At 40.0% G+C, this 27,799-nt stretch overlaps 1 protein-coding gene across 2 annotated transcripts in view; it reads right to left on the bottom strand.

The window, feature by feature from the left end:
• Positions 1–17,740: 17,740 nt before the first annotated feature.
• Positions 17,741–27,799, bottom strand: part of arap2 (ArfGAP with RhoGAP domain, ankyrin repeat and PH domain 2) — a 309,350-nt gene continuing 299,291 nt past the window's right edge. For both annotated transcript variants that reach the window (XM_060825023.1, XM_060825033.1), the window contains exons 31-33: positions 24,990–25,053; positions 21,315–21,446; positions 17,741–18,331 (exon numbers count right to left, since the gene is read on the bottom strand). In XM_060825023.1, coding sequence (XP_060681006.1) covers positions 17,996–18,331; positions 21,315–21,446; positions 24,990–25,053 — 532 coding nt within the window. In that variant the 3' untranslated portion in view covers positions 17,741–17,995. The remainder of the gene's footprint in view (positions 18,332–21,314; positions 21,447–24,989; positions 25,054–27,799) is intronic.

Raw genomic sequence — 27,799 nt, 5'->3', positions numbered from 1 at the left:
TAAGGGAAACAGAGACCTAACAAAGAAGAGGATTGATCACAACAGGAGACATCATGGGGGCAATTCATGAATGGAATGGTGTGCTTACAAGCAAGTTTCAAGGCCAGATTGACAAAAGTGAGGAATTGTAATCCTTTGTAGAGTTGAATGACATTTGATTTTCCACTATATCAGTCAAATAAAAGGGAATTTGGTAAGATTGATTAGTTTTTATTGTGTTTGCGATTTTTAATGTCATGATGTGAGGTGTTTGATTACAATATATTACCCATGTTTACCACAAATTAATTCTGGTGTTAGAAACACTTTGTAAGTTTACTGTAGATTATATTGCTGTGCTAAATTTTATAGTAAAGTATTACTTTTGTTCAAAACCATGGAATTGTTATTCTCTTAATATATTCCTTAATGTTATTTTGTGTCAACTTAAAAAGAGTCCCTAATTTAATTGTAACTTATTTTGGTGTCAAGTTTTATTTTTATTTTTCTGCTACCCTTGTCCTTCTAAATAGCAGTAGTTGAGAGTTTAGAAGGTGCTCTTTAAGGAGTCTTGGTGAATAACTACAGTACATTTTGAAAATGGTACGTATTGCTGCTACAAAGCATGGATAGTGGAGGCAGTGAAAGTTTTTAGATTCAGTGCCAATCAAGCGCATTGCTTTGTCCTGGATGGTGTCTGAATTCCTGCATGCTATTGGAACTGCATTCATCCAGGTAAGTGGGGAGTATCCAATCTGTAGGTGATGAAACTTCTTTGGGGAACCAGAATGTGAATTGTTCACCACAGTGAAAAATCTCACAACACCAGGTTATAGTCCAACAGGTTTATTTGGAAGCCCAATTAAACCTGTTTGACTATAACCTGGTGTTGTGTGATTTTTAACTTTGTACACCCCAGTCCAACACTGGCGTCTTCACATCATGTTCACAACAGGACATCGAACCTATGACCTGCTCTTGTAGCCACAGGTCAGCCTCTGGTTAAAGTTAATCCCTGGATATTAATAGCATGGATTCAGCTGTGATAATGCCATTGAATCTCAAGAAGTAATGGTTGGATTCTCTCTTATTGGTACAGTTATAGTCTGGCTGTGATTTGAGTGGTAACTGCAAGCCCAAGGGTGAATCCTACTCAGGGTTTGTCACATTTGGCCATGGACTACAGTATCTGTGGAGTCACGAATGTTGTTGGACATTATGCAATCATAAGTGAATATTCCCACTTCTGACCTCATGATAAAGCTGTTAATGATGTTTGGGTTTAGGACACTACTTAAAAATGTGTTGCTGGAAAAGTGCAACAGGTCAGGCCGCATCAAAGGAACAGGAGAATTGACATTTCGGGCATAAGCCCTTCTTCAGGAAGGACACTACCCTAGTGACTTAGGGTAGTGTTCTTTAGGACACTACCCTACGGAAGTCCTGCAGAGATGCCCAGGAGCTGTGATGACTGACTTTTAAGAAAATAAGACTTCTTTTTCAATAGATAAGATACATGAAGAGTTCCAACCACCACCCACTCTAATTTTCATTGACTCTAGCTCACTCAGTCAAATGCAGGCCTGATATAAAGCACGGTTATTTTCACTCCATCTCTTTTGTCCATAAGGCCATAAGACATAGATCAGAAATTAAGCCATTCAGCCCATTGAGTCTGCTCCTCCATCCAATCATGGCTGATAAGTATCTCAATCCCATTCTTCCATTTTCTCCTTGTAACCCTTGATGCACTTTGGTAGGAAGATATCCAAGAACTTAACTATCTCAGTTTTAAATATACTCCATGACCTGGCCTCCACAGCCTTCTGTGCCAATGAATTCCATAGATTCACCACTCTCTGACTGCAGATGTCTTTCTTTATCTGTGTTTTAAAAGGTCTTCCTTTTATTCTAAGGTTGTGCCCTCGGCTCCTAGTCTCTCCTACCAAGAAACAACATTTACTCTGTCCAGACCATTCAGTATTCTGTATGCTTCAATTATATCACCCCTCATCCTTCTAAACTTGAGTATAAACTCAAAGTCCTCAAACCTTCCTGACATGTCAAGCTTTTCATTCCTGAGACCATTCTGGTGAACTTCCTCTGAACACACTCCAGTTCTAGTACTCCCTTCCTGAGATATGGGGCCCAAAGCTGTGCACAATACTCCAAATGTGATCTGACCAGTGTCTTATAGAGCCTCAGAAGTACATCCCTGTTTTATATTTAAGCCCTTTCAAAATACATTCCATCATTGCATTTGCCTTCCTAACAACTAACTAAATCTGCAAGCTTACCTTGAAAGTATCCTCGACTAGAACTTTCAAATCTCTTTGCACTTTAGACTTCCGAATTTTATCCTAATTTAGAAAATAGTCTATGAAGCTATTCTTCCTGTCAAAATGCATGACCTCACACTTTCCTATGTCATACTCCACCTGCCGCTTCTTTGCCCAGTCTCCTAACTTGTGCACATAGAGTCATAGATATGTACAGCACAGAAACAGACCCTTCAGCCCAACATGTCCATGCTGACCAAATATCCCAACCCAATCTAGTCCCACTTTATAGCACCTGGCCCATATCCCTCCAAACCCTTCTTATTCATATACCCATCCAAATGCCTTTTAAATGTTACAATTGTACTCATCTCCACCACTTCCTCTGGCAGCTCATTCCATACACGCAGAGGGTGACTGTGTGAAAAAGTTGCCCCTTGGTGTTTTTTATATTTTTCCCCTCTCACCTAAACCTATGCCCTCTCGTTCTGGAGTTCCCCACCCTAGGGAAAAGACCATTTATTTATCCTATCCATGCCCCACGTGATGATGTAAACCTCTAGGTCACCCCTCAGCATTCGACGTTCCAGGGAAAACAACCCCAGCCTATTCAACCTCTCCCTACAGCTCAAATCCTCCAACACTAGCAACATCCTCGTAAATCTTTTCTGAACCCTTTCAAGTTTCTCAAAATCCTTCCAATAGGAAGGAGACCAGAATTGCATGCAATATTCCAAAAGTGGCCTATATAGCTGCAACATGACCTCCCAACTCCTGTACTCAATACTCTGACCAACAAAGGAAAGCAAACCAAACACTGTCTTCACTATCCTATCTACCTGTGACTCCACTTTCAAGGAGCTATGAATCTGCACTCCAAGGTCTCTTTGTTCAGCAACACTCCTTACCATTCAGTGTATAAGTCCTGCTAAGATTTGCTATCCCAAAATGCAACACCTTGCATTTATCTAAGTTAAACTCCATCTGCCACTGCTCAGCCCATTGGGCCATCTGATCAAGACCCTGTTGTAATCTGAGGTAACCATTTTGATGTAGGTTTGCTCACTGAGCTGTAAGGCATATTTTGAGACGTATTGTCACCATACGAGGTAACATTTTCAGTGAACCTCCAGATGAAGCACTGCTGATGATTCCTGCTCTCTCTCTATGTGTTTGGATTTCTTTGAATTGGTGATGTCATTTCCTGTGGTTATGTCATTTCCTGTTCTTTTTCTCGGAGGGTGGTAAATGGGGTCCAACTCAATATGTTTGTTGATAGAGTTCCGGTTGGAATGCCATGCTTCTAGGAATTCTTGTACATCCGGAACCTCAACTTGAGCTACATATCTTCTCAAAACTCACTGAGGTAACCTTTTTTGCTGTCCACTACATCTCCCATTTTGGAGATGCAAACTTACTAACTATACCTCTTATGCTCACAGCCAAATTATTTATATACATGATGAAGAGTAGTGAATTTTTCTGGAGCCTCCCTACCTCCTCAATACTCCCTGTCCCTCTACCTATAGAGGGGGTATCATCTGTAAACTTAGTCATAATGCTCTCAGTTCCTTCTTCTAGATTGTTAATGTATAAGGTGAAAAGTTGTGGTCCTAACACTGAGCCTTGCGGAACTGGCTGCCATCTTGGGAAAAGGACCCTTTTATCCCTATTTTCTGCCTTCTGCCAGACAGCCAATCTTCTATCCATGCTAGCACCTTTCCTTTAACATCATGGTCCCTTATCTTACTCAGTAGCCTACTGTGTAGCACCTTGTCAAAGGCCTTCCTGAGTCCAGGTAGATAACATCCATTGGCTCTCTTTGGTCTTACCTGTTCATTACTTCATCAAAGAATTCTAGCAGAGTTGTCAGGCATGACCACATCTTGATGAAACCATGCTGACTTTGCCCTACTTTACCATATACTTCCAAGTATGCAGAACTCTCATCCTTCAGAATGGATTCTAGGATCTTACCTGTGATCGAGGTTAGACTAATCAGTCTGTAGTTTCTGTCTTTTACCTTAATTCCTTATAAACAAGGGTGTTATGCTGGTGATTTTCCAGCCCTCTGGGACCCTCCCTGATTCTACTGTTGCCTGGAAGACCACCACTAGCGCCTCCACTATCCTTTCAGCTATCTCCCTTAGAACTCCAGGGTGTAGTCTATCTGGCCCAGGTGATTTAACCCATCCTTCAGGCCAGTCAGTTTTTCTAGCACCTCTTCCTTGGTGACAGCCACCATACTCACCTTTGTCCCCTGACTCTGTTGAATTTTTGGGATATTACTCACGCCTTTCACGTTAAGACTGACACGAAGAAATTACTTCTTCAGCCATTTCTTTATTCCCCACTACTATCTTCCTGCATCATTTTCCTGCTGCCCAATATTCACTTTTGCTTCTCTTTTGCCCTTCATATATCTAAAGAAACTCCGATAGTCTTCCTTTTATATTACTGGCTATCTTACCCTCATATTTAATCTTCTCTCTCCTTATTTCTTTTTTTTCTGTTGTTCTCTGTTGGCCTTTGTAAGCTTTCCAATCATCTTGTTTCCCACTGCTCTTCAGCACATTATATGCTTTCTCTTTTGGTTTTATGCTCTCCCTGACTTGCCTAGTCAGCCATAGCTACCTCATCCTCCCTGTTCAGTGCTTCTTTTTCCTCAGGATGAATCTCTGCTGTGTCTCCTAAATTACTCTCAGAAACTCCTGCCATTGCTGTTCCATTGCCTTTCCTGCTAGGCTCCTCTCCCCATCAGTTCTACCCAGCTCCTCCCTCATGTCTCTGCAGTTGCCTTTATTCAGTTGTAATATCGTTACCCCGATTCTATCTTCTCCCTCTCAAATTGCAGTGTAAATTCAATCATATTATGATCACTGCCTCCTAAGGTTCCTTCACCTTAAGCTCCCTTATCAAGTCTGCCTCATTGCACAACACTAAATCCAGTATTGCCTCTTCCCTAGTTGGTTCCATTACAAGTTGTTACAAAAGGCCATCTCGCAGACATTCCACAAATTCCCTTTCTTGCCAATCACTACCAACCCAACTTTCCCAGTCCACCTGCATATTGAAATCTGCCATGATCACTGTAACTTTGCCTTTCCTCTACATCTTTTCTATCTCTTGGTGTTTCTTGCACCCCAGCTCCAGACTACTGTTTGGAGGCCTTTACATAACTCCAACTATCATTTATTTTTACCTTTGTGGCTCCTCAATTCTATCCACTCAGATTCTACACCATCTGCCTCTACTTTGTTTCTTACTTTTGATTGAATTTTATTTCTCACTAATAGGGCAACTCCATCGTCTCTGCCCACCTGTCTATCCATTCAATAGGAGGTATATCCTTGAATATTCAGCTCCTAATCCTGATCCTCTTGCAGCCACATCTCTGTGATCCCCACCATGTGATATCTGCCAATTTCGACTTGCGCCACAAGCTCATTTGCTTTATTTCTTATACAGCCTGCATTCAGACATAACACCTTCAGTCCTGTATTAACCACACCTCTTCTCATTGTCATTAGTTTGTCCAGTGTGCTTGAAGTTTGATTGCTAACCCTTTCCATACACTCTGTCCTATTTGTGTCTGTGCTGGAGATTTTAATAACCCCTCATGGTTATTAATGCCAATGTCCCATGAATTCTATCCCATTTCTCCCATACCAACCTTTGAGCCATGCAGTTACCTGCTTAAAATTATTGACCCTGTGCCAATTAGTTTGTGGGTCAAGGAGTAATCCAGTGATTATTACCTTTTTGGTTATGCTTTTGAACTCCTAGCTGTTCATATTCTCTTAGCAGAACTTCTGCCCTAGTTATATTGACATCGTTTGTACCTTCTTTACCCTCTCACTCAAGGTCCTCTGCAGCCCAGATGAGATAACCTGAACCTGAACAACCAAGTAGGCAACTCAATGTTCGGTATTCTCGATCCTGGTCACAGAGAATAGTATCTCTGCCCCTAACTATACTATCCCCATTAAACAACTACATTTCTCTTCCCTCCCTCCATTTGAATGGCTCCCTGCACCACGGTGCTGTGGTCAATCAGCTCATCCTCCCTGCAGTCCCCATTTCCATCCACACAGGGAGCAAAACTCTTGAACCTGTTGAAGGACAAGGGTTGAGGCTCCAGCATGCCTACCGCCTGGCCCCCTTTACCTGCCTCACTCACAGCCACAGCGTCCTGTCCCTGATCACTGGCTGAATTAGAGTTAGTTAGACTAAGGGGTGTGACTGTCTCCTGACACACAGCATCCAAGTAACTCTCCCCCTTCCTAATGTAACGTAATGTTTAATGTTCAGACTCCAGCTCATCAACTCTGAGCCAGAGTGCTTCCAGCAACTAACATTTCCTACAGACAATCACTGGGAAACACAATGGGGTCCACCACCTCCCACATCATGCAGAAACAACACGTCACCTGACTATCCACTCTTATTTCATTTAATTAGTTTTGATTTTTTTTTCATTTTAAACTATTTTTGTATCTCTGCTTATGCAAGTTGTAACCAATAAATACATTGTAATCAATAAATTAACAAGATTCAATTTAACAGATTCAAATTTAGCACATCCTTTATTAGCCAATCAAATCATAGCCCTCCTGGGATGTCACTTTTTATTTTCCCCCTCAGAATCAGAAACGTTTACCCTCCCAGACTGCTGTCCACTCGCTCCCGCCCAGCTCTGTTCTGGAAGTGCACGCCCCAAATCCACGAGATTAGTTTATAATCTCTTACCTTCCCAGACTATTCTCTGTTCGCTCCTGCTCAGCTCTGGTTCTGAAATGCAGGCCTCAAATCTACAAAGTCAGTTTGTATAATCTCTTGACTTCCAGACTGCTCCCTGTTCAGCTCCTCTCCCCATGTTTGAATCAAGGCTGTAATGATGTCAGGAACAGAGTGGCCATGCCTGAACCCAAACTGTATGTCAGTGAGCAAGATAATGCAAAGCAAATGCTGCTTTATAGCACTGTTGATGATCCCTTCCATCACTTTACTTATGATCAAGAATAGAATAATGAGGCAGTAAATAACCAGGTTGGATTTGTTGAGCATTTCGTGGGCAGGACATTTCTCGACAATTTTCTACTTTGCTGTATAGATGGCAGTGTTGTGTAGCTTCTGAATAACAGAGGTTAAGACTTAATTGTACCCTTTAGCTATCTTTGGTAAGGGTAAAAGATCACCATATAGCAGAGCAAATGGAGCCACTGACCGTTGAGGTAACCAGTCCAAATATGTGCTTATGGTTTAATAGGTCCCTGAAGGGCTTATGCTCGAAACGTCGAATTCTCTATTCCTGAGATGCTGCCTGGCCTGCTGTGCTTTGACCAGCAACACATTTGCAGCTGTGATCTCCAGCATCTGCAGACCTCATTTTTTACCCTGCAAATTCTCATCATTAAGTGATTGGTGAAAGAAGGGAGGTCAATAGCTTGGGGTAATTGGAAAACTTGGTTACAGGGCTCTCAGAGGCTAAATGACCTCTTATGATCTGCCAGAATGATTGTGTAATCACTTCCAAGTTGGACTTTTCTGGCTATGATTTATGTCACGTAGGATAGCCTATCATTTTGGCTAAACACTCAAGATGATAAACAGCAGCCATGCCATACTGCATGTCATAGGGAGCCTGAGTTGAATATGAACTGCACCAGCTTTTGGTCAGCAAATGGGATTAGGAAATGCTGACTGTTGGACATACTGGGCACAAGATCCAAAGTATGATTCCTTTCTCCTCAGCAGATTCACTATATTGTCCCTACTTATTTGTTGGAGATAATGGCATATACTAGAAGCAATGAATCCAAGAGGAATTTTCACCTCTCTGGAGGGGAAGATATTGGAGCTCACAGTAAATGAATGGATTGCACATTTGGAAGAGGTAAATTTGAAGGAAGACCGTGGGTAGTGAGATTCATGGGAGAGGGGGACGGGGGAGCTCACTTTAGCAAATAGCATTGAAAGAGGGCTACAGAATTACAAAATATTATTTTAATGGCATTTGACGTTGGAGGCTTGTAGAATTTGTGGACAAAGATGTGTTGTGTTTCATTATTGAGGGGCCTAAGTTTCAACTCCCAATGATGTGTATTTAGGAAACATCTCTCTGAACGAATGTCAAATGATGATAAGCTCCTTTGTGCTCTTTGTTTGTCTCCATAGCAGGTGGAACATTGGTAAGCTTGCAGCTACTAGCCTGTGGAAGCATCAATTACCTCTGAGGCTCCCTCCTCAAAGGGCACAGCATCATATCTTTGCTGATGGTCTGTGTAATGTTGGCCCTGGTGGAGTGTTATGTCTGTGCTCAGAAGTAGTTTATGGATTTCTCATGTGGTGATCCATTATTTCGAGAGGGTAACATTCATTGTTACAGAAACTAGTCATTCAAAAGTTCCAGGCCTCTTAGGAGTGCCTGTGGATATTTCTATTGTGAAGCCCCAATATACTCACTGTTTAAGGCCAAAGACAATTTGCACAGTGGCAGCGATAGTTTTTACTGTATATAAACACCCTGGCTGTCTGGAGAGAGATTACATTGGAAAATGTTGCAATCAATATCGCCTTCCATCTTTGCAAATCCAATCACAGCTGTAAACCTCTGGTCCAGTTGCTTAACTGGCATTATCAATGGTAAATGGATCATACTTATGAGCAAGGAGAAAGTGAGAATTGCAGATGCTGGAGATCAGAGCTGAAAAATGTGTTGCTGGAAAAGCGCAGTAGGTCAGGCAGCATCCAAGGAGCAGGAGAAAATCGATGTTTTGGGCATAAGCCCTTCTTCAGAAAGAAGAAGGGCTTATGCCCAAAACATCGATTCTCCTGCTCCTTGGATGCTGCCTGACCTGCTGCACTTTTCCAGCAACACATTTGTCAGCTCATACTTATGAGCACTCCTGAATATTTGTACAAACCTTTATACTGTGATGGGCTGCAGGTTGTGAAATTTCACCAAGATTTCAACATAATTCCAAGCAGGACCCAAAAGTGAAGAAACTCAAGGCCACAGTTTAATTTAATCTCATAGGCAGTGAACATCTAACAATGCGAACTGGAGGTTATCTCACCAAACAACATGTCACACAATAATGGCTCCGGAATGAGACAAAAGCAATGTCATTTGGACATCTGGAGTAAGTCATTCTAGGCCTTGTAGACATGGTTAGTATGTTATACCTTGACTAACCTGTGCCTGCCTGATGATGCTACCTGTCCCTTGTAGCTCCTTCTGCAGCTGTTTGCTGGACCTGTCATAGCAATAGAATTCCCATGGGGAATAACAACCGCAAAGTTCAATGCTGGAGTGCACAAACCTTATTCTAGCATTTTCTGTGCACATCTTACGCTGAGAAAAAGGTCCTACTGCAGACTGAAAACCATGAAAACTCAAAAGTTACATCATCTATGAAACCCTCTCACCTCCAACACCAGTCTTCTACTGAAAGTAGCCACAGCCTGGTTTTGATCCTTTATATCCACCATTGTAGCATAACCTGGTGAGACTCCCTCAAAGTTTTTTTTATGGCCCATTCATGAAATGGCATGGTCAATGAACAATATTGATTTGACTACTGATTTTAATTCTTGACTGACTTCAGTGATATTGGAGGACTTACTTGAAGCTGTTGGGTTAGTGGCCTGATGTCATCACATCAGAGTTTATGTAGGTGTAAGAAGGCAGCTTTGATCCCAAGGTTACCCTACTGTCGTAAGGTTTTCATATTTTAAATAGATATGGTGTAAAAACTATTCACATCCCCACCATTAAACTTTGTATGACAGCCTTAAGACCATAAGATCCTTGGGACCACTTTGTTTAAATGCTGCAACTAAGAAAGCAATGTTGAATTGACTTCTGATATACATAGAAATTTAAGATGGAAAAAAAACCATGACTGAAAACTGATTTTATCATTAATTTGCTGAAGAAATACCACATTTTCTTTAATATCGAGTCCTACCACATAGTCAGTCAGTCTTAAACATTTTTTGCCAATGTAATGTTCTTTTCTTAAAGACTCACCTTTTTGGGGGAAGATGGGGCAATCTTGAGTATTGTACGTGGGTAGTGATCGCTTTTCTATATATAGACAAATTAGCTTCTTTGTTGACGGGAGTTTGCATTTCCAGTTGGACTAACTTTGAGTAAGCATGCAGTCAACGCTCTGATACTATAAATGTTGGGTAACCCCAGTTTGGAACAGGTGAAAGTGGTTGGCAGGTACGTGCAGAGCAAGATCCCAGTGAACAGTCATTGAATAAATAACTAATTATTTTGTTCTGTGATGATGGCTGAGAGAGAAATCCTGACCAAGCCAAACTCACTGTTCCTCTAGCATTCCTGGGATCTCTTATTTGAACAGGAAGCCAATATAACATTTCAAGTAAAGGCAAGAACTCCAACAAAACAATGATCCCAGAAGCAGAGTATCAGATCAGATTTTGCACTCAAGTCCTTTACCAGGGCATGAACCAACCACCTCTGACTGAGGATACATTTCTAATAAGTGAACCAAATTTTATCAAGTGCTTAAAAGCAGATTCAATTTTCACTGGCAGAAACCTTCTACTTTAGCAAGCAACTTTCCCATAGCAAGGTCAGTTCAAGAAACAGTGTTCTGTACATTTCTCTGCATCATATTAACTATAAATATGAATCAACATGCTCACGAACATGGTGACGAGCAATAATCAAAATGCGATGTAAGCATTCATAAGTAACTAACCACACCATTATTCATGCTGCTGAAGAAACTTCATGATCAACAACTGTATTTATTCAGCTGAAATACATCAGCTGTTGAAGGAGCCAAAAACAGACCTTAATTACAAGTGTCATTTGTTACAATTACAAAGCTATTTATTTTACAAGATTTGTGGCAGTTTGACTGCTCATAATAAATGTATAATTTCAAAGAGCAGATATATACAGAAATAGAATGTGCACTTCTATTTTTCTATCATTATCCATCTTGACAAAGTAGACAAATTGCTGCTAAATTAGCCATTACAAAAGAAGTGTTGTTTACATTAATATTACCAATGACAGCTGCATAATTTACATTTGCATCATGGTAACAGAAAATCTGCATTATATAATATCTAAAGTTAACTAAAGTTAACTAGCCTATGTTCCACTAAAAAAAGTCTCAAGGATCCGATTACCCATATAAAAGGTCAGCTATATTTTGCACAAAATGTTTGAATTGATACATTCCTTAGAAATAGTCTCAACCCACTGATATCCCTCATATTGCTGCACAACTAAAGAATCAATCAATTCCTGATGTTAATTTTCAATGTTCACAGAAGTCATATCTAAATCAAAATTAATCACAATGTTACATTAATTGTTAACTGAGGTGTCTCAAACTATTGTAAACAAAAACGTTAGATTAAACCCTCAAGCCTCATAAGTAATTCGCAATTGAACCATATCGCTAATAACATTGGTCCAGGATTTTATTGTCATAATGACAATGAAGTTATAAGTGCTCCCTATCGTTACAAATGTGAAATCAACAGCAATACCTCATGCCTGTTAAGTACAGAAGTGCAAAGCTTATGTCAGTGAGTTGCCACTGCTCCCAGGGGGCACTGTTGAAGTTATCTGATTTGGTTTGAACATCCGCATTTCACACTATCAATCTCAGTAAAAGCTCTTGAAAAAGTTAAAACTTGTTGAATGGTATGTAATGGGTTGTAAAACAACAGACTGACTAACAATTAGAATGTTGCCAACACTTTAGCCCTGAAAAATTTCCTAAAATTTTCAAAATAGTATCACTAAATATCGCTCAACTAAAAGCCCAAAATTCAATTCCAAGTGAAATTTGTGAAATTCCAAGTTGGTATTGGCAAAATGGGCTAATTGATCTCTTTTGCCGTTTGTTCATTTCCTCTCAGGTACACTGTTTAAAATGTATAACCTGAAGTCAAGTGTTGATTAACTCTCTTGTCTCTTTCTACCACAGTGCAGTTCAGAGTTGGGATTTCTTAATGTTTACAATCTGAACAGTTAGCAACTATACAGGTGCTCTTCTGACCTCCGTCCAAAATTTTAATAGAAAAACTGAGGTGAAAAAAAGACTGGTCATTAATCTCATTTCACAGAGGGTTTCAACAACTTCAAACTAAGTCATGCTGGAATATCAAGGAACTCTTATGGAGAAATTCTATCCATGTGTCAATAGAAAGTGAAATCTAAGTTGCAGTTAGCTCCTCTGGAATAGTAACACTTTGGAATAAATAGGAATACAGAACTTTTATATTCTGTGACAGGTAGCAATTAATCATTAGTTTTGTTTGGCAAATCATAATTAGAAGCAGCTAAGAGGATGCCAAACCTCTGAAGATATACAAAACTATTATCTGAACAGAAGTGAGATCCATGCTGCCAAACATTGATTCAATGACACCAATCAGGACTTTGGTCACAGTCAGTTTGAGATTCTGAAAGGCAGTTCAACTTCTGCTTGTCGGGGCTGTTGTATTATTTACAACATAATGTTAAATTCATGAGATTGAAATGCCTAACTGCCTCTTTTTCTCTCTCGGTCCAAGCAATAACTGATTACTATATATGCAATTCATGACTTTGTCTTCAACTGTCAGTGTTGATCAGCCAGAGTAGAAACTGCTGAACTCGAGGTTTATTTCTCTTCCAGTTAAGGGGCGAAACCACAGGAGGTATTGTGAAAGCACTTCAGACCACGCTACATTTTTATGACAGAGCATCTGTGTTACAAATCTCAAATGATTTTGATCTGTCAACTCTACAGTACTCTACAAATACAATGACATAGCAATGTTTTCACAAGGTACTGTCATAATTTAGCATATTAAGGTTCAAACTGTACCATTCTCTGCACTGATGCTGCAATGGATTGACTTCATCTTACATTCATACAGATTTAAAATATCAAAATGGTGTAAATGACTGAAAAAGATCATTCAAGAATGCATGGCAGAAACAACAATTCAGGAATGCACGGCAGAAACAACAAACAGAAAAGTAAGGTACTTGCCTGGTAAGGATACAAAACAGGACAACTTCCATGCCAAACAGCACAAGCAACAGATGATAAAAAGAGTTAAGTGATTCTACAACCAGCAGATCAGACCTAAGCTTTGCAGTCTTGCCATATTTAATTGGAAATGGTGATAGACAATGAAACAACTCACTGCAAGAAAAGGAGGCACCACAAACATCCCTATTCTGAACAATGCCCATCACACATCACAGCAAAAGATTCAGAGCAGTCTTCAGACAGAAGTGCTGAGTAGATTGCAGCCTCCTCAGCATGCTGATCTTCATCAAATTCGATTCACTTTACATGTTAACATTAGATGGTTGGAGGCCTTGGATAAATGTAGGGCACTGAAAACTTTCTGGCAGTAGTACTGGGGGCATGTGTTCCAGAACTTGCTGTGCCACTTGCAAATTGTTGCAGAACTGTTCCAACACTGATGTCGACGTGACTGTGTAGAAAAGTTCCCAGATATATCTGGTACAGAAAAAGCAGGAGAAATCCAATTTCCACAATTGCTGTCCCATCAGTCTACTCTCAAACATCAGTAAAGTGATGGAAGGTGTCATCAACAGTGCTGTCAAGTGGCACTTGTTCAGCAGTAATCTGATCAGTGACGCTGAGTTTAGGTTCCACCAGGACCACTCAGCTCCTGACCTCACTATAGCCTTGGTTCAAAGATGGACAGTAAATTTGAATTCCAGAGGTGAGGTGAGAATGACAGTTCCAGACATGAAGGTTGCACTCGACCAAGCAAAAAAGCCCAGCAAAACTGGAGTCGATGGGTATCAGGGGCAATCTTTCTACTGGTTGGAGGTTTCCCTGACACATAGGAAGTTGGTTGCAGTTGTTGGAGGCCAGTCATCTCAGCTCCAGGACATCACTGCAGGAATTCTTCAGGGTAGTGTCCTAGGCTCAACTATTTTCAACTGCATCATCAATGACCTTCCCTCCATCATTAGGTCAGAACTGGCATATTCACTGATGACTGCACAGGGTTCAGCATCATTTTGGACTCCTCAAATACAACATGGTCTGGGCAATATCCAGGCTTGGGCTGACAAATGGCATACAAATAAACAAAGTCCAGACAATGGTCATTTCCCATAAAAGGAGAGAATTTAACTATTACCCTATGCCATTCAATAGCATTATCACCACTGAATTCCACACTGTCAATATCAAGGACATTTACCAATGGTGAGAAACTGAACTGGATTAGCCACATAAATACTGTGACCACGAGAGCAAATCAAAGGCTCCAAATGTGACAGCGAGTAACCCAACTCCTCACTCCCTAAAGTACCACGTACATGGCACAAGTCAGGACTATGATAAATACTTGCCAATTGTCTGGATGAGTACAACTCCAACAGTACTCAAGAAGCCTTATACCATGCAGGACACAGCAGTCTGGTTGATAGACACCACAATAACATACATTCAGTCTCTCTGTTATCAATGCTCAGTAGCAGCAATGTGTACTATCTACAAGATGCATTGCACAAATTCACTAAGGCTCCTTAGATAGCACCTTCCAACTCCACAACCACTTCCATGTAGAAGTTTTCCAGGCTTGGAAATAAATAAACATTCCTTCAGTATCACTGGGCCAAAAGCCTTAAACTCTATTTCTGATGATATTATGAAAATAATTAGACTAGATAGAATGCAGATTTCAAGAAGACAGCTCATCATCATCTTCTCCACTGGATTCCTGAAGAATTCCTGATTCCTGAAGGAGGGCTTATGCCTTAAACATCGATTCTCCTGCTCCTTGGATGCTGCCTGACCTGCTGCGTTTTTCCAGAAACACATTTTTCAGCTCTGATCTCCAGCATCTGTAGTATGCTAAATTGCCCGTAGTGTTAGGTAAGGGGTAAATGTAAGGGTATGGATGGGTTGTGCTTCGGCGGGTCGGTGTGGACTTGTTGGGCCGAAGGGCCTGTTTCCACACTGTAAGTAGTCTAAAAGTAGTCTAACCTTCTCCAGAGCAACTAGAGGTGGACAATACATTCGGGTTCAGCCAGTGACACCCACATCTTGTTTATGAAGTTTTTTAAAAGCCGTGATCATTTCTCTTCCCAATAATTTAGTAGATACTAAGGATCCAATGGTATTATTGGAAGATGGACAGATAATTTCCTGGTAACCTAGCTACAATCCATCCTTCAATTAATAATATCAAGGAGAAACAGAGATTAAAGAGTCATTCACCTAGTCATTGATTGTGCCATTTTGATATTCCTAAAATGATTGCCTCATGTGCACAGTCACCGGTTGCTACTCATTGAGCATAAGGGACTTTTGAAATATTTTGAGGCATCTAATATATGAAGCATATAACATCCTCAAAAATCCCAAACATGCATCACCTGCAACTTGGAATAATTTCAAATCGACAGATGTTTATATTGTGGCTGATTCCAGGAAAGCAGATGTACACAGTTATTAAAATTATTGTTTGATAGAAGCTTTTAGATTTTACTGAATTTTCATGGGCTCAGTTAGAGAGGGATTTTAACCAATCCCACATCAGGTATTAGGCAGTCTTAAATGCACAATGAGATCCTTTCTAAAAACAATACCCTAAAGTACACCTTAACTCAATCCTCTAAAGAATATCTTCCAACATGCCACTTTCTGATTCTCAGCTTGGTCGCCCAATGAATCCAGGAAAATGTTGCTTGCAACTTGGTCCGAGAAGGAACTAAAGACCAATTAACCATATCACTTCTTGTAGGATCTGGTTGAGGCAAAGGAGATTTTTAACTGATTGGTTTTTTTTAATCTGGGGCCTTCAAAAGACAATATTCAAAAGGTATTTATGTGCATTTTATCAGCGAGACCAGTATAAAATCAATAGTCATTCTTTCAAAGTATGGCATAGTTTACAGTTCTAGAAGATTCCTTTTGTTAGTGTTAAAAAAGCAAAATATAAACAGTTTCATATATGGAGATTTAATAGCCACCAAATATTTGGATTTCAGACTTGCTATTTGCTTAATTTCCCACATTACAACAGCAACTACACTACAAAAGCACTTCATTGGCACTTTGGGGTGATGTGCGATCATGAAAGATGCAATATAAATGCATCTCTTTCTATCTTAATTGATTAATCTAGTAAATTCTATACTGAGTAGATCAGCTGCAGACAAGAGAGCTATAAAAGCAAGCACTCTTCAGATTGAAAGCAAGGATCAGAGAGCATCTATTGTGCCGCCAATTTGCTTGAATAACAAATTGCATTTCTTTTCAAAATGTTGTGAACCTGATGAACTAAGGGGCTAGTTATCACAGTTGGCTAGGTTACCAATGTGTGGTTCAGAATAACACCAAGAGCATAGATTCAATTCCCGCTATAGCTGAGGTAGACCTGGAACTCACCTCCTTGTTCTGCCTCAGAGAGTGCAAGGCAAAGGCAAACTGTCACTAACACAGTCTGACAGAGAAACAGCTCAGGATGAAGTTAGAGTAGACCACAAGCCAGGGGCTGTCTTTAGGCAAAGCACAAAAAGAAAAGAATTTTAAAAAATAAGGAAGTACTACAGTGAATCTTCGTCACATCAGCCTGCACATTGTCCAAATCATTGGCTGATTTAGTACGCTGTAGTTTCGAATACAGCCAATATTATGGCAAGTTAAAATATATATAAGCTTATCAATGACGGTAAGTGCAACAATGGAAAAACAAGTTATAAATGCAAATTTTAAAAGTATAAAATTCCTTTTTCTGTACTTCATTTAATCTTTCTAGTGTATAAATGCCAAACTGACATGTTTTCAGTGAATTGGGTAATTTTGGAGACCAGTCACTTAGGCACAGGTCTGTGCATGTTTGATTGTTTTCTAAGAAATAGATATCATGTGTCTTGAAAATGGATACTTGAGGATTATGTCACTGTAGGACAAATTAAATCTGGAATATTCTTTTACAGGAACTTGATTGAAATATGTGATTGGACAATAGGGAGATAATCTTTCCAGTCCCATGTTAACCTGATAAAGAAGATAAACATCACAGTTGATTATCATCAATGATAACTCCAAGCAAACTAATGGTTATTCATTGGTTATGACTATCTGCACTTGATACGCAGGCTGCATTGCAACAATTCTTCCCAAATAGCTTGAGAAGTCACAGCCAATTTAGTTATAACCACCATGTAATTCAACTTTGATACATGACAAGCTTCAAAGATAAATGTTCGAGGAGGAAGTGAGGACTGCAGATGCTGGAGATCAGAGCTGAAAATGTGTTGCTGGAAAAGCGCAGGTCAGGCAGCATCCAAAGAGCAGGAGAATCGACGTTTCGGGCATGAGCCCTTCTTCAGGAAGGGCTCATGCCTGAAATGTCGATTCTCCTGCTCTTTGGATGCTGCCTGACCTGCTGTGCTTTTCCAGCAATACAATTTCAAACCTCAAAGAAAGCCCATAAAGTATTGTATGTGTATGGTCAGGATTCTACTTTGAGTATTTAATATGGTTCAATGTGTTTCTAAAATCAGACAATTTGAATTGATAGCTATTGCTTCATAACATACATTAACAATGGAATGATGTAAGTTGCTGAATGAAGTGAACCTGTTAATTGTGAATTCTTATGAAGCAAAACATCTTCATTTTATGATGTATGATTTGCTCATTATAAAGGACGTAGCTGTCCATATATTTTACAGGTGATGACATAGTTTATTCATTCTTAACCAATGGATTACTTTTCAGAAAGACAGTGTTCAGCTCCTGCATGAGTTCTGAATGCAGTTTTGCATCAGTTCCAAAAACCATTTTAGAAAGAGTGCCTTCTGTTTGACCTGAAGTCTGCAGTCCTTGATTACGTTTTAATTTTGTGTTATTTTGTGTTACATTGATTTGACCTGGGCGTAAAGTGGGTCTATTTGGCTCCGGTCCATTTGCAGGCAGAACCTCTGAGTGGAGTTGGCAGGCAGCCAAGTGATGAGGTCGCCCCTGAGTACCCTCACGAAATGTTCGATGAAGGGCATCGTTCAGCTTCAATTTGCTGCAATCCTGCAATAAGAATTTAAATGCTGAAAGGGGGAAATTTGATATGCTTACGAAACACAACTGCTCCAACTTAAAGAAACCATAATATTGTTTGCTGTAAAACTAGGATATAGCAACATATTAAATATTCATTTTCACAGAACAATGACAATCCCCTGCTCTTCCCTACAGTTGTGCAACTTCTTTCCCTTCAAGTGTGTATGTAGTTCTCTTTTGAGTGTTACAACTGTGCCTGCTTCTACCACCCTTTCATTAAGTAAGTTCCAGATTATAGCCACTCATTGTCTTAAAAACATTTCCTCATGTCAGTTCTGGGTATTTTGCTAATCACTTGACATCTGTCCACTAGATAATGACCCTCTTGCCATTGGAAACTATAGTAATTGTAATGAGATCAGTCAGCTGGACATCATAGAATATCAGTTCCCTGCTTGGACAAGATTAACAGCCCCAATCAGGGAGACCGGGCTGACATAAAAGGATGAATGTCAGGGATACTGGGACCCTGAATGTCTGACTCAGTGAGAGGCCGTGCTGTTGTCAACGACTGTGCATTTAACAATAAAAGATGACCGGTGACGGGATGCAAGCCTCGGAAAAGTTATTTGAGAAAGATTCACAAAAAAACGTTCATGAATTATAACATCGCTGGGAAACCTACTCTGAATTTCTGCTTGGAAGAAAACATTTCCAGTGTTTCCAGTGTGCTCACCTGACTGGAGTTCCTAGTCCCTGGTACCATTCAAGTAAATCTCCACTGCGTCTAGGCCGTGACAGCCTTCCTGAAGTGTCAGGGTTGGAACTGAGCACAAATTTAGGCTGAATGCATGTCGGTGTTTTACAAAAGTTTTGCATCAGTTCTTTGCATTCTCTGCATTGGAGTTCTATTCCCTCTGAAGGGCACCTTTGTTTTGACAAGTAAGTTTTACCAGTGTCCTTAAACAGCAATTCCACCTCTCAGAAACAATAACAACGCCCCCCCCCTCCCCCCACCCCCGCCAATTTAAACTTTTCCCTGCCAACAAAAACTAGCATGGAATGCAAATCAGGTCAAAAACAATTATAATGCAAAGAACATACATTTCTTTGTCCTGCTTGTGCTCATTAATTGCATAAGTTTCTAATTCAGTTTATACTGAGGATACTGGACTGATTGGCTACGTTGCAAGAAGTCACTCTCCTATCTCATATATATCTCTCTCTCTCTTTCTGTTGATCTGCAAAAAGGGTGAGGATGATTTTCAATGTATGCTGTTTCACTTGTAAACAGCATCTTACAATGCTCACTTGAGATTTCTTGATGAGTGGGCGAGCCAATGTAGAAATTTGCCTTGGTGTGTTGCGCATGCTTTAAATATGGGGCACACTAATTTAACATGTGAAAATTTTGTGTCACAGTAAAGTATGGAATAAGGACAAAGAAGCCTGTTCATTTGCAACCAACAGAAACATCTCCTCAATAACATTAGGCCTAGAAATTCACAAATGGCCGCAGTTATACTGCTACTTCCTACTTGCGTGCACATGGTACAGAAAAGTAGCATTATATCTCAGGAATTTGTTCTTGACCTGAATCCCACACCTAATAGAAATGGCAATGCAAGACACCTCATACCACAAGTGTTTCATTCTCATTGGGGCAAAGTATGGATCACTGGTTATTGTCAAATTGGTGATGTATAATGTTAAGATAGTGCCTTAGCTTTCCTTGATATTTTCTAATTTTAAAAAATTTTTTATAAATGGCACATTTGTACATCAGGTGGGAAAGGTGTTTTCATTATCCTCATATTGGTGCATTAACTTGTTTCCCAACACTGCACTGTGTTGCAAGACTAATCTTGAATATTGCATTGGCTACAGATTAATGATGTTTTAAATGTCAGCAAAGTGGTCGCTTAAATTGTATAGCATCAAAATAGTTCGCAATCAGTATTACAGATATTTAGATTGGTTGATGTCATATTGCATTACTCATAGAACATGTTCTATTTTCATAAGCGTAGAACATACTACTCAAGAATGAGACACTGTGGGCAATTTATTAGCTGTTGCTGCATTGCAGATGTGTTGTTCTTTAAAGGCCAGCAGAAGTAAATGCTGACTATTTTAAGATCAATTGCATTTTGATCAATAAGATTAATCATGGGCCAGACTTGATGTCCTTTGCTCTGGATGTGATTGCAGAGGTCAGCCAGAAGTTGCACTTATTCTGACCCAATAAGACACTTTGATCTAGAAATCCAACCACAATGCCTGCTTCTCAGGTACCAAATAACCTTCTAAGTCTCTATGGTGCTTGCTCATTACAAGTTGCAGTGCAGTGCAAATAAGGGACGGTGTGCATGGAGCAAAATTAGTTTTCACCTGTACTGGCTGCAGTCTGTAAAAACAGGCTTTCATCACATCTACCATTCAGTCCTTAATGAAACAGTTTGTGGATCTGTAACCAATAAGGCATTTCATAAAATAAACTTATCGGAATACGGCAAAGCTCCCTAACCAGGCCACTTCACTATTCCTAAACCAATTTGCTAACATTTGAAACATCATTAATCTGTAGCTGCTGCAATATTCAAGACTGGCCTTGTGGTACAAAATAGTATTGAAAAACAATTTAATGCACCAATGTACAAGAAAAATGAATATAAACCTTCTTGCTTACCTAATATACAAACGCGCCATTTATAAAAATTGAAATTTGGGAAATACCCAGGAAACACAGTGGACCATTTGGGCACTAAACACGACCAATGGTCAACAATTCATACTATGCCACAGTGGAAATTAAACTCCAGTCATGAGAGATGCCTTGCACTGATATTTCTACTCTGTGTTTTTCAGGTCAGGAATTAATTCCTGACACACAATGCTACATTTCCACACCATGTACATGCACAATAACTGTGCATTAATACAAATAGTAATATAATTGCAGCTGTTTGTGAACATTGACAAGTGGAATCAGCTATGGCGAGCAACTTACATGCGTTTGTTCCATTTTTCTGCCATCAATCTTCTTCTGACCTGGCATTAAACCCATGTTGCTGAGTTTTGCATTCAACATTGCTGATGAAACATGCAATTTTCCATCTAGTCGCCAAAGGTCACCTTCATGCTAAACAAAGCAAGCACAGTTTTCCATCACTGAAAGACAACTTCACTAAGAATTTTTATATCTTGGTATAGACAAAATGACAAAGTCAGGAACTAACAGCTAATGCCCATTTATTTCAGATCTAAATCAGAACATGTACATGACAAATTTAATTTCCTTACAACAAATTGTGGAGAACAAGATTTTGCAGGCGCAAAATTAACATTAAATTCCACCAGTGAGCTAATGTTTTGTTATTATTGGAACATACACATTAGAAGCAGAAATAGGCCTCTCGAGCCATTCTACTACTGCTCTGTGTGCCCCACTATTCAACCACATCATGGCGAATCTGATTACTTCAGATACCCACCTACCCTGATAAACTTTCATTACCTTGTTTAATCAGGAATCTATCTAATTCTGTCTTAAAAATATTCAAATATTATGCCTTTCCCACCTTTTGAGGAACAGATATCCAAAGACCCAAAGGGAAAAAATCATCTCCTCATCTCCTTCCTAAAGAGCCAACCCCTTTTTTGTTTAATAACACAGTCACAGGACAACCACCTGATGAAAGAGCGACACTCGGAAAGCTAGTGCTTCCAATTAAACCTGTTGGACTATAGCCTAGTGTTGTGGGATTTTTAACTTTGTCCAACACCAGCATCTCCAAATCACAGTTACATCCTGTTCTGGATTCTCCCACATGAGAAACCATTCTTTCCACATTCACCCCTTAAATTCTGAAAGGTTCCAGTCAAATTACCTTTTACCCTTCTGATCTCCAGTAGATACAAATGTGCCTGCTCAATCTTTGTTCATAAGATAATCCACCCCATGCAGGTTTAGTAAACCTTCTCTGAACCGCTCCTAACATGTTGAGAAAAACATTCCCTGTTTCATAGCTATTCCTGTAGAGTTTCTTGTATTCTCCACAGTAATGACTAATGCAAACTATGTTCAATTCATCTGCTATCTCCTTATCTTTTTTCAAAAAGTTTTAGTTATTAAAGTATTACACAAAACATTATCAGCATTTAAGATTTTCATTTCTCATTGTCACAATATGCAAAAGGGGAGGCACAGTGGCTCAGTGGTTAGCATTGCTGCCTCACAGCACCAGGGACCTGGGTTCAATTTCCACCTCAGGTGACTGTCTGTGTGGAGTTTGCACATTCTCCCCGTGTCTGCGTGGGTTTCCTCCAATGCTCGGGCTTCCTCCCACAGTCCAAAGATGCGCAGGCCAGGTGAACTGGTCATGCTAAGTTGTCAGCAGTGTTAGGTGCATTAGTCAAGGGTAAATATAGGGTAGGAGAATCGGTCTGGGTGGGTTACTCTTCAGAGGGTTGGTGTGGACTTGTTGGGCTGAAGGGCCTGTTTCCCTACTGTGGGTAATCTAATCATATACATACAGTGTTTAATCACAATACAAAATTCCATTTTTGAAATGGTGTGCAACAATTCATGTGCATGCCAATTCCCTGTGCAGTTAATTTTTCACCTGACTCACATGGTCAAAATAATCAGTGGATAATTTCTGTGATAACTCCTGTTAATCCTTGACATCTCTAACATTGAATATGGTTAGTCATTATTGTCCAGTTTTCCTGTATGGCCCATGTCAGTGAAACTGACCTGTCTCAAAACAATATTTTCTCACTCAGATTCCAAAATTCCTCCAAAGATTGATCAACTGCCCCTTGTTTATATGATGCCCTTCAGTAACAGTATCAGTAGAAAGAATTAGATTTCTTATGAATACTAATTCCATACAGTTTATCTTTCTTGGTGTTTCCCTCGCTACCACAACCATCCTTTGCTCCAAAGAAAGGTCCTATTTGATAATGAGGTCTGGACAAACCAGAATTCTCTACATTAAGTATTGGAAGGACTAAATTCAATGCTGTTTATCAACAACTTTGAACTCTTGCTATTAACTCTATTTTCCCTGCCTAGGCTTCAAGCAAAGGCTGAATCATGTGAAACACAAACCTCAGGACCTGTCTGACCTAGATCTGAGCATCAAATTGCAAATCCAACCCTCAAAATACACACATTAGGTCCATCGCCACAACATTGCTTATCCCGGTCTTACTGCTGCTAAAATCCTCCTTGATTTATTCCAATACTCGGTACTCTTGGTTTGCTTACTTTCTTCCAAAGCTTTAAAAGCCTTCTCAAAATGCATCACTTTTAGCCATATCTCCCAACCTTCCCTCAAAGGTTTAGCATCTTCCTTTTTTACCAGACTATCAATTCTCTCGATAACTTTTTATATGAGACATTTACAACCTTAGTCTGTACTCTTTTCTTTCATCTCAGACTGTTTTAGAGACAAACTAAAAGAAAACATGCATCTTTAGCACAATTTTCATTTTGTAGGAACAAATATGCTCTATGAACATGTCAATAAGTGAGAACCATTTTTTTTAAAAAGTCGTGTCCTTCAAAATTTGTCCAAAATCTCTGAAATTATCCAGCTGTGGTAAAATCTTCTGTCGTTTTTGACAGATCTTCTCAGGATTTTAATGCCTGTTTCTATAGAAACTATAGAGTATACAATCCACTTAAGGTAATCATTCAGAAAATTATGGAAGATTTAAAACCAAAACTATGAGGAAGTTTTATATTTTTCTTGGAAATTCTCTTGCTAAAACCAGCTGCTCTAAGCATGCATACTTGAAAAGATATTGTGTTTTCATTTACTGGAACAAAGCTCGAAATGACTAAAAAGAAGAACATACAGGTTTTTTTGGTATAATATGCATTTCATCAATACCAATTGGCTATAATGTTATTAATAGATTGTGGACGTTGTTTGGATAATGCAAACATTTTACTGAAAGGGTGTAGCGATCTTCTACAGCAGGATTTTCTATTGCGGTTTTCCACAACATGGTTTTCTATAAACCATGCATTAGCCAGGAGTAAATATAGGGTAGGGGAATGGGTCTGGGTGGGTTACACTTCAGAAGTGTGGACTTGTTGGGCTGAAGGGCCTGTTCTATATTGTAAGGAATCTAATCAAATCATAACACAAGACTGCAGAGGAGTGCCACTGTCACATGATACCAGAATGCCCTGTATTGCATCTTTGTCAATTATTTAATTCTAAGGATCATTCTGGAGAATAATAATTTTTCAAAAACCTATACTAGTATTCAAGCAAACAATGATTTTTAAAAGATTACACTGCCCTCATGAAAAATAATGGTCAATTCATCTTTTTGCCCAAGCTCGAAGTAGAATATAACTCTGAAGTTACAACAGGTGCTATGCATTCCTGAGTTGCTATTAATAATTCCAACACATCATGAGGTAAGAATGACAATATTTACAAATTTTGCTTTAATAGGTTTTTCACAAAGTTACTTACATAATGAACTATTGGAGCTATGTTGCTGAATTTTATTCCTACAGCATTAATAAACAATATTAATAAGGGTTCATTTTCGTATCAGTGCATTTTCAAGAAGTACAAGAATTTAACAATGCTAACACAAAAATAATAGATTGATAAATAATTCAGAAAGGTTAGTAAAATTAAATAGGGCTTCCTACCTGTGCATTAAGCAAACTAGCTAACCATTCCACATACGTTTCTTCCTTATCACAGCACAAATACCTGTCAATACATATTTTGCAAATTACTATAATGCTTTCAATTACAATGCTAATCCAGAAATAACCAAAAGAGAATTCAGTTCAAAAATAAACTATTTGTCATATTTCACCTACTATTTTCATGATGGAAACCAATTACCCAAATATAATTTCCTTGAATTTTTCCTTGTTATAAGGCATTTTAGAAACATGACAAAGTAATTCAGTTTGCTTTGCCATTTAAGATGAATCTTAACTTTAATACTCTTGCTTAACAAAAAGACAGCAATGTTAGTTTTGGAATTTTCAAAAGGCCTAGCCTCAGCAGTTTTTTGCAAGAAAGCAGTCCAGAGTTACATGAATCTTGTGTGAAGTAGTTCTTTGGGACATCATCCCTAAAGGATCTAGCCCTCATCTTGATTATTTTTCATCAACCTGTTCAGATGTTGAAAACATTCGATGAGATTAGATAGGTGGTTGCTTTTGACTGATGCAATGATCCTTTTTCAGTGCTGTAGACCTCTCTGATCCTATGTACTCCTCTGAGGGAGGTGGAACTTGAACTCAAATTATCAGGTTAACTGCCACTGCACCTTCCATCCCGACCTCAAATTCACCTGGATTGTCTCAGACTCCTCCCTCCCCTTCCTAGACCTTTCCATTTCTATCTCGGGCGACCGAATCAACACAGAAACTACTATAAACCGACTGACTCCCACAGCTACCTGGACTACACCTCCTCCCAACCTGCCCCCTGTAAAAACGCCATCCCATATTCCCAATTCCTTCGTCTCCACCGCATCTGCTCCCAGGAGGACCAGTTCCAATACCGTACAGCCCAGATGGCCTCCTTCTTCAAGGACCGCAGATTCCCCCCAGACGTGATTGACGATGCCCTCCACCGCATCTCCTCCACTTCCCGCTCCTCCACCCTTGAGCCCTGCCACTCCAACCGCCACCAGGACAGAACCCCACTGGTTCTCACCTACCACCCCACCAACCTCCGTATACAGCGTATCATCCGCCGTCATTTCCGCCACCTCCAAACGGACCCCACCACCAGGGATATATTTCCCTCCCCTCCCCTATCAGCGTTCTGCAAAGACCACTCCCTTCGTGACTCCCTCGTCAGGTCCACACCCCCCACCAACCCAACCTCCACTCCCGGCACCTTCCCCTGCAACCGCAGGAAATGCAAAACTTGCGCCCACGCCTCCTCCCTTACTGGCCCCAAGGGATCCTTCCATATCCGCCACAAATTCACCTGCACCTCCACACACATCATCTACTGCATCCGCTGCACCCGATGTGGCCTCCTCTATATTGGGGAGGCGGGCCGCCTACTTGCGGAACGCTTCAGGGAACACCTCTGGGACGCCCGGACCAACCGACCCAACCACCCCGTGGCTCAACACTTTAACTCTCCCTCCCACTCCACCAAGGACATGCAGGTCCTTGGACTCCTCCATTGCCAGAACATAACAACATGACGGTTGGAGGAAGAGCGTCTCATCTTCAGCCTGGGAACCCTCCAAACGCAAGGGATGAACTTAGATTTCTCCAGTTTCCTCATTTCCCCTCCCCCCACCTTGTCTCAGTCGATTTCCTTGAACTCAGCACTGCCCTCCTAACCTGCAATTTTCTTCCTGACCTCTCCGCCCCCACCCACTCCTGCCTATCACCCTCACCTTGACCTCCTTCCACCTATCACATCTCCATCGCCCCTCCCCCAAGTCCCTCCTCCGTACCTTTTATCTTAGCCTGCTGGACACACTTTCCTCATTCCTGATGAAGGGCTTTAGCCCGAAACGTCGAGTTTCCTGTTCCTTGGATGCTGCCTGACCTGCTGCGCTTTAACCAGCAACACATTTTCAGCACTGCACTATAATATTCCAGTTGTACTTCTAAGGTTATATCCCCTTGATCTGGACTCTATTAAAGAAATAGTTGCCCAATATCCATCCTATCAAATTTATTAATGATCTTAGCCAGCTCATTATGTCATCACTTAATTCCCTATACTTGAATAAACAAAAGCCTAGACCCTGCAACAAACCCTCCTAAATTTAATCATTTTAGCTGGATATCATTAATGTGAATAACAGTCCCTCCAGTCTCATTGTCATTATTTTTCTTTGCAGTAAATCTAATTAACGCTTCTTCTGATTTATTTTTCGATTTCTGTTTTTCTTCAATATATCCTTCCTGAGATGTGATGCCCTGAACCAAACAAAACAGTCCAACCATGTCTTTTAACAACTGTTTCATAAATACCACCACCACTCTATTCCTGATCTCGAGATAAGGGCTCAAATTCAGTAAGGCATTTTACATTTCTCAAAAAAAATGCTCATTACGCTTTTTTTAAAAGTGATTTCTGTTCATGTACCCTCAACTAAATCTCTCAACTCCCTGGTTCCTACCTTTTCACCTGTTGGAGAATACTGACTTACTTTTCTTAGGTCCAATATAATTATCCTTGCACTCCCCCATGTGAAACTTTATTTACCACAATTTACAGATGTGTCACTCCTATATCTCTGAAAAACATTCATGAATTATGTCAAAATGCTGCCTCCAATTCCACACGTTTTCATTTGCCCTCTCGGTCTCAAGTGTGAAGCCTTATTAAATTCAATTCAGCTAACTGGGCATGACTCTCTCCTCCTAATGAGAGATTCAGTAACTTCCCCAAGACTGATGTTAGATTCATTGGTATAAAATTTCTGGGAGAAAGGGAGGACTGCAGATGCTGGAGATCAGAGCTG

This window comes from Hemiscyllium ocellatum, chromosome 1, assembly GCF_020745735.1.
Source record: "Hemiscyllium ocellatum isolate sHemOce1 chromosome 1, sHemOce1.pat.X.cur, whole genome shotgun sequence".
Lineage (NCBI taxonomy): Eukaryota > Metazoa > Chordata > Chondrichthyes > Orectolobiformes > Hemiscylliidae > Hemiscyllium > Hemiscyllium ocellatum.
The sequence above is the reverse complement of the archived record's forward strand: the minus strand, read 5'-3'. Positions and strand labels throughout refer to the sequence as shown.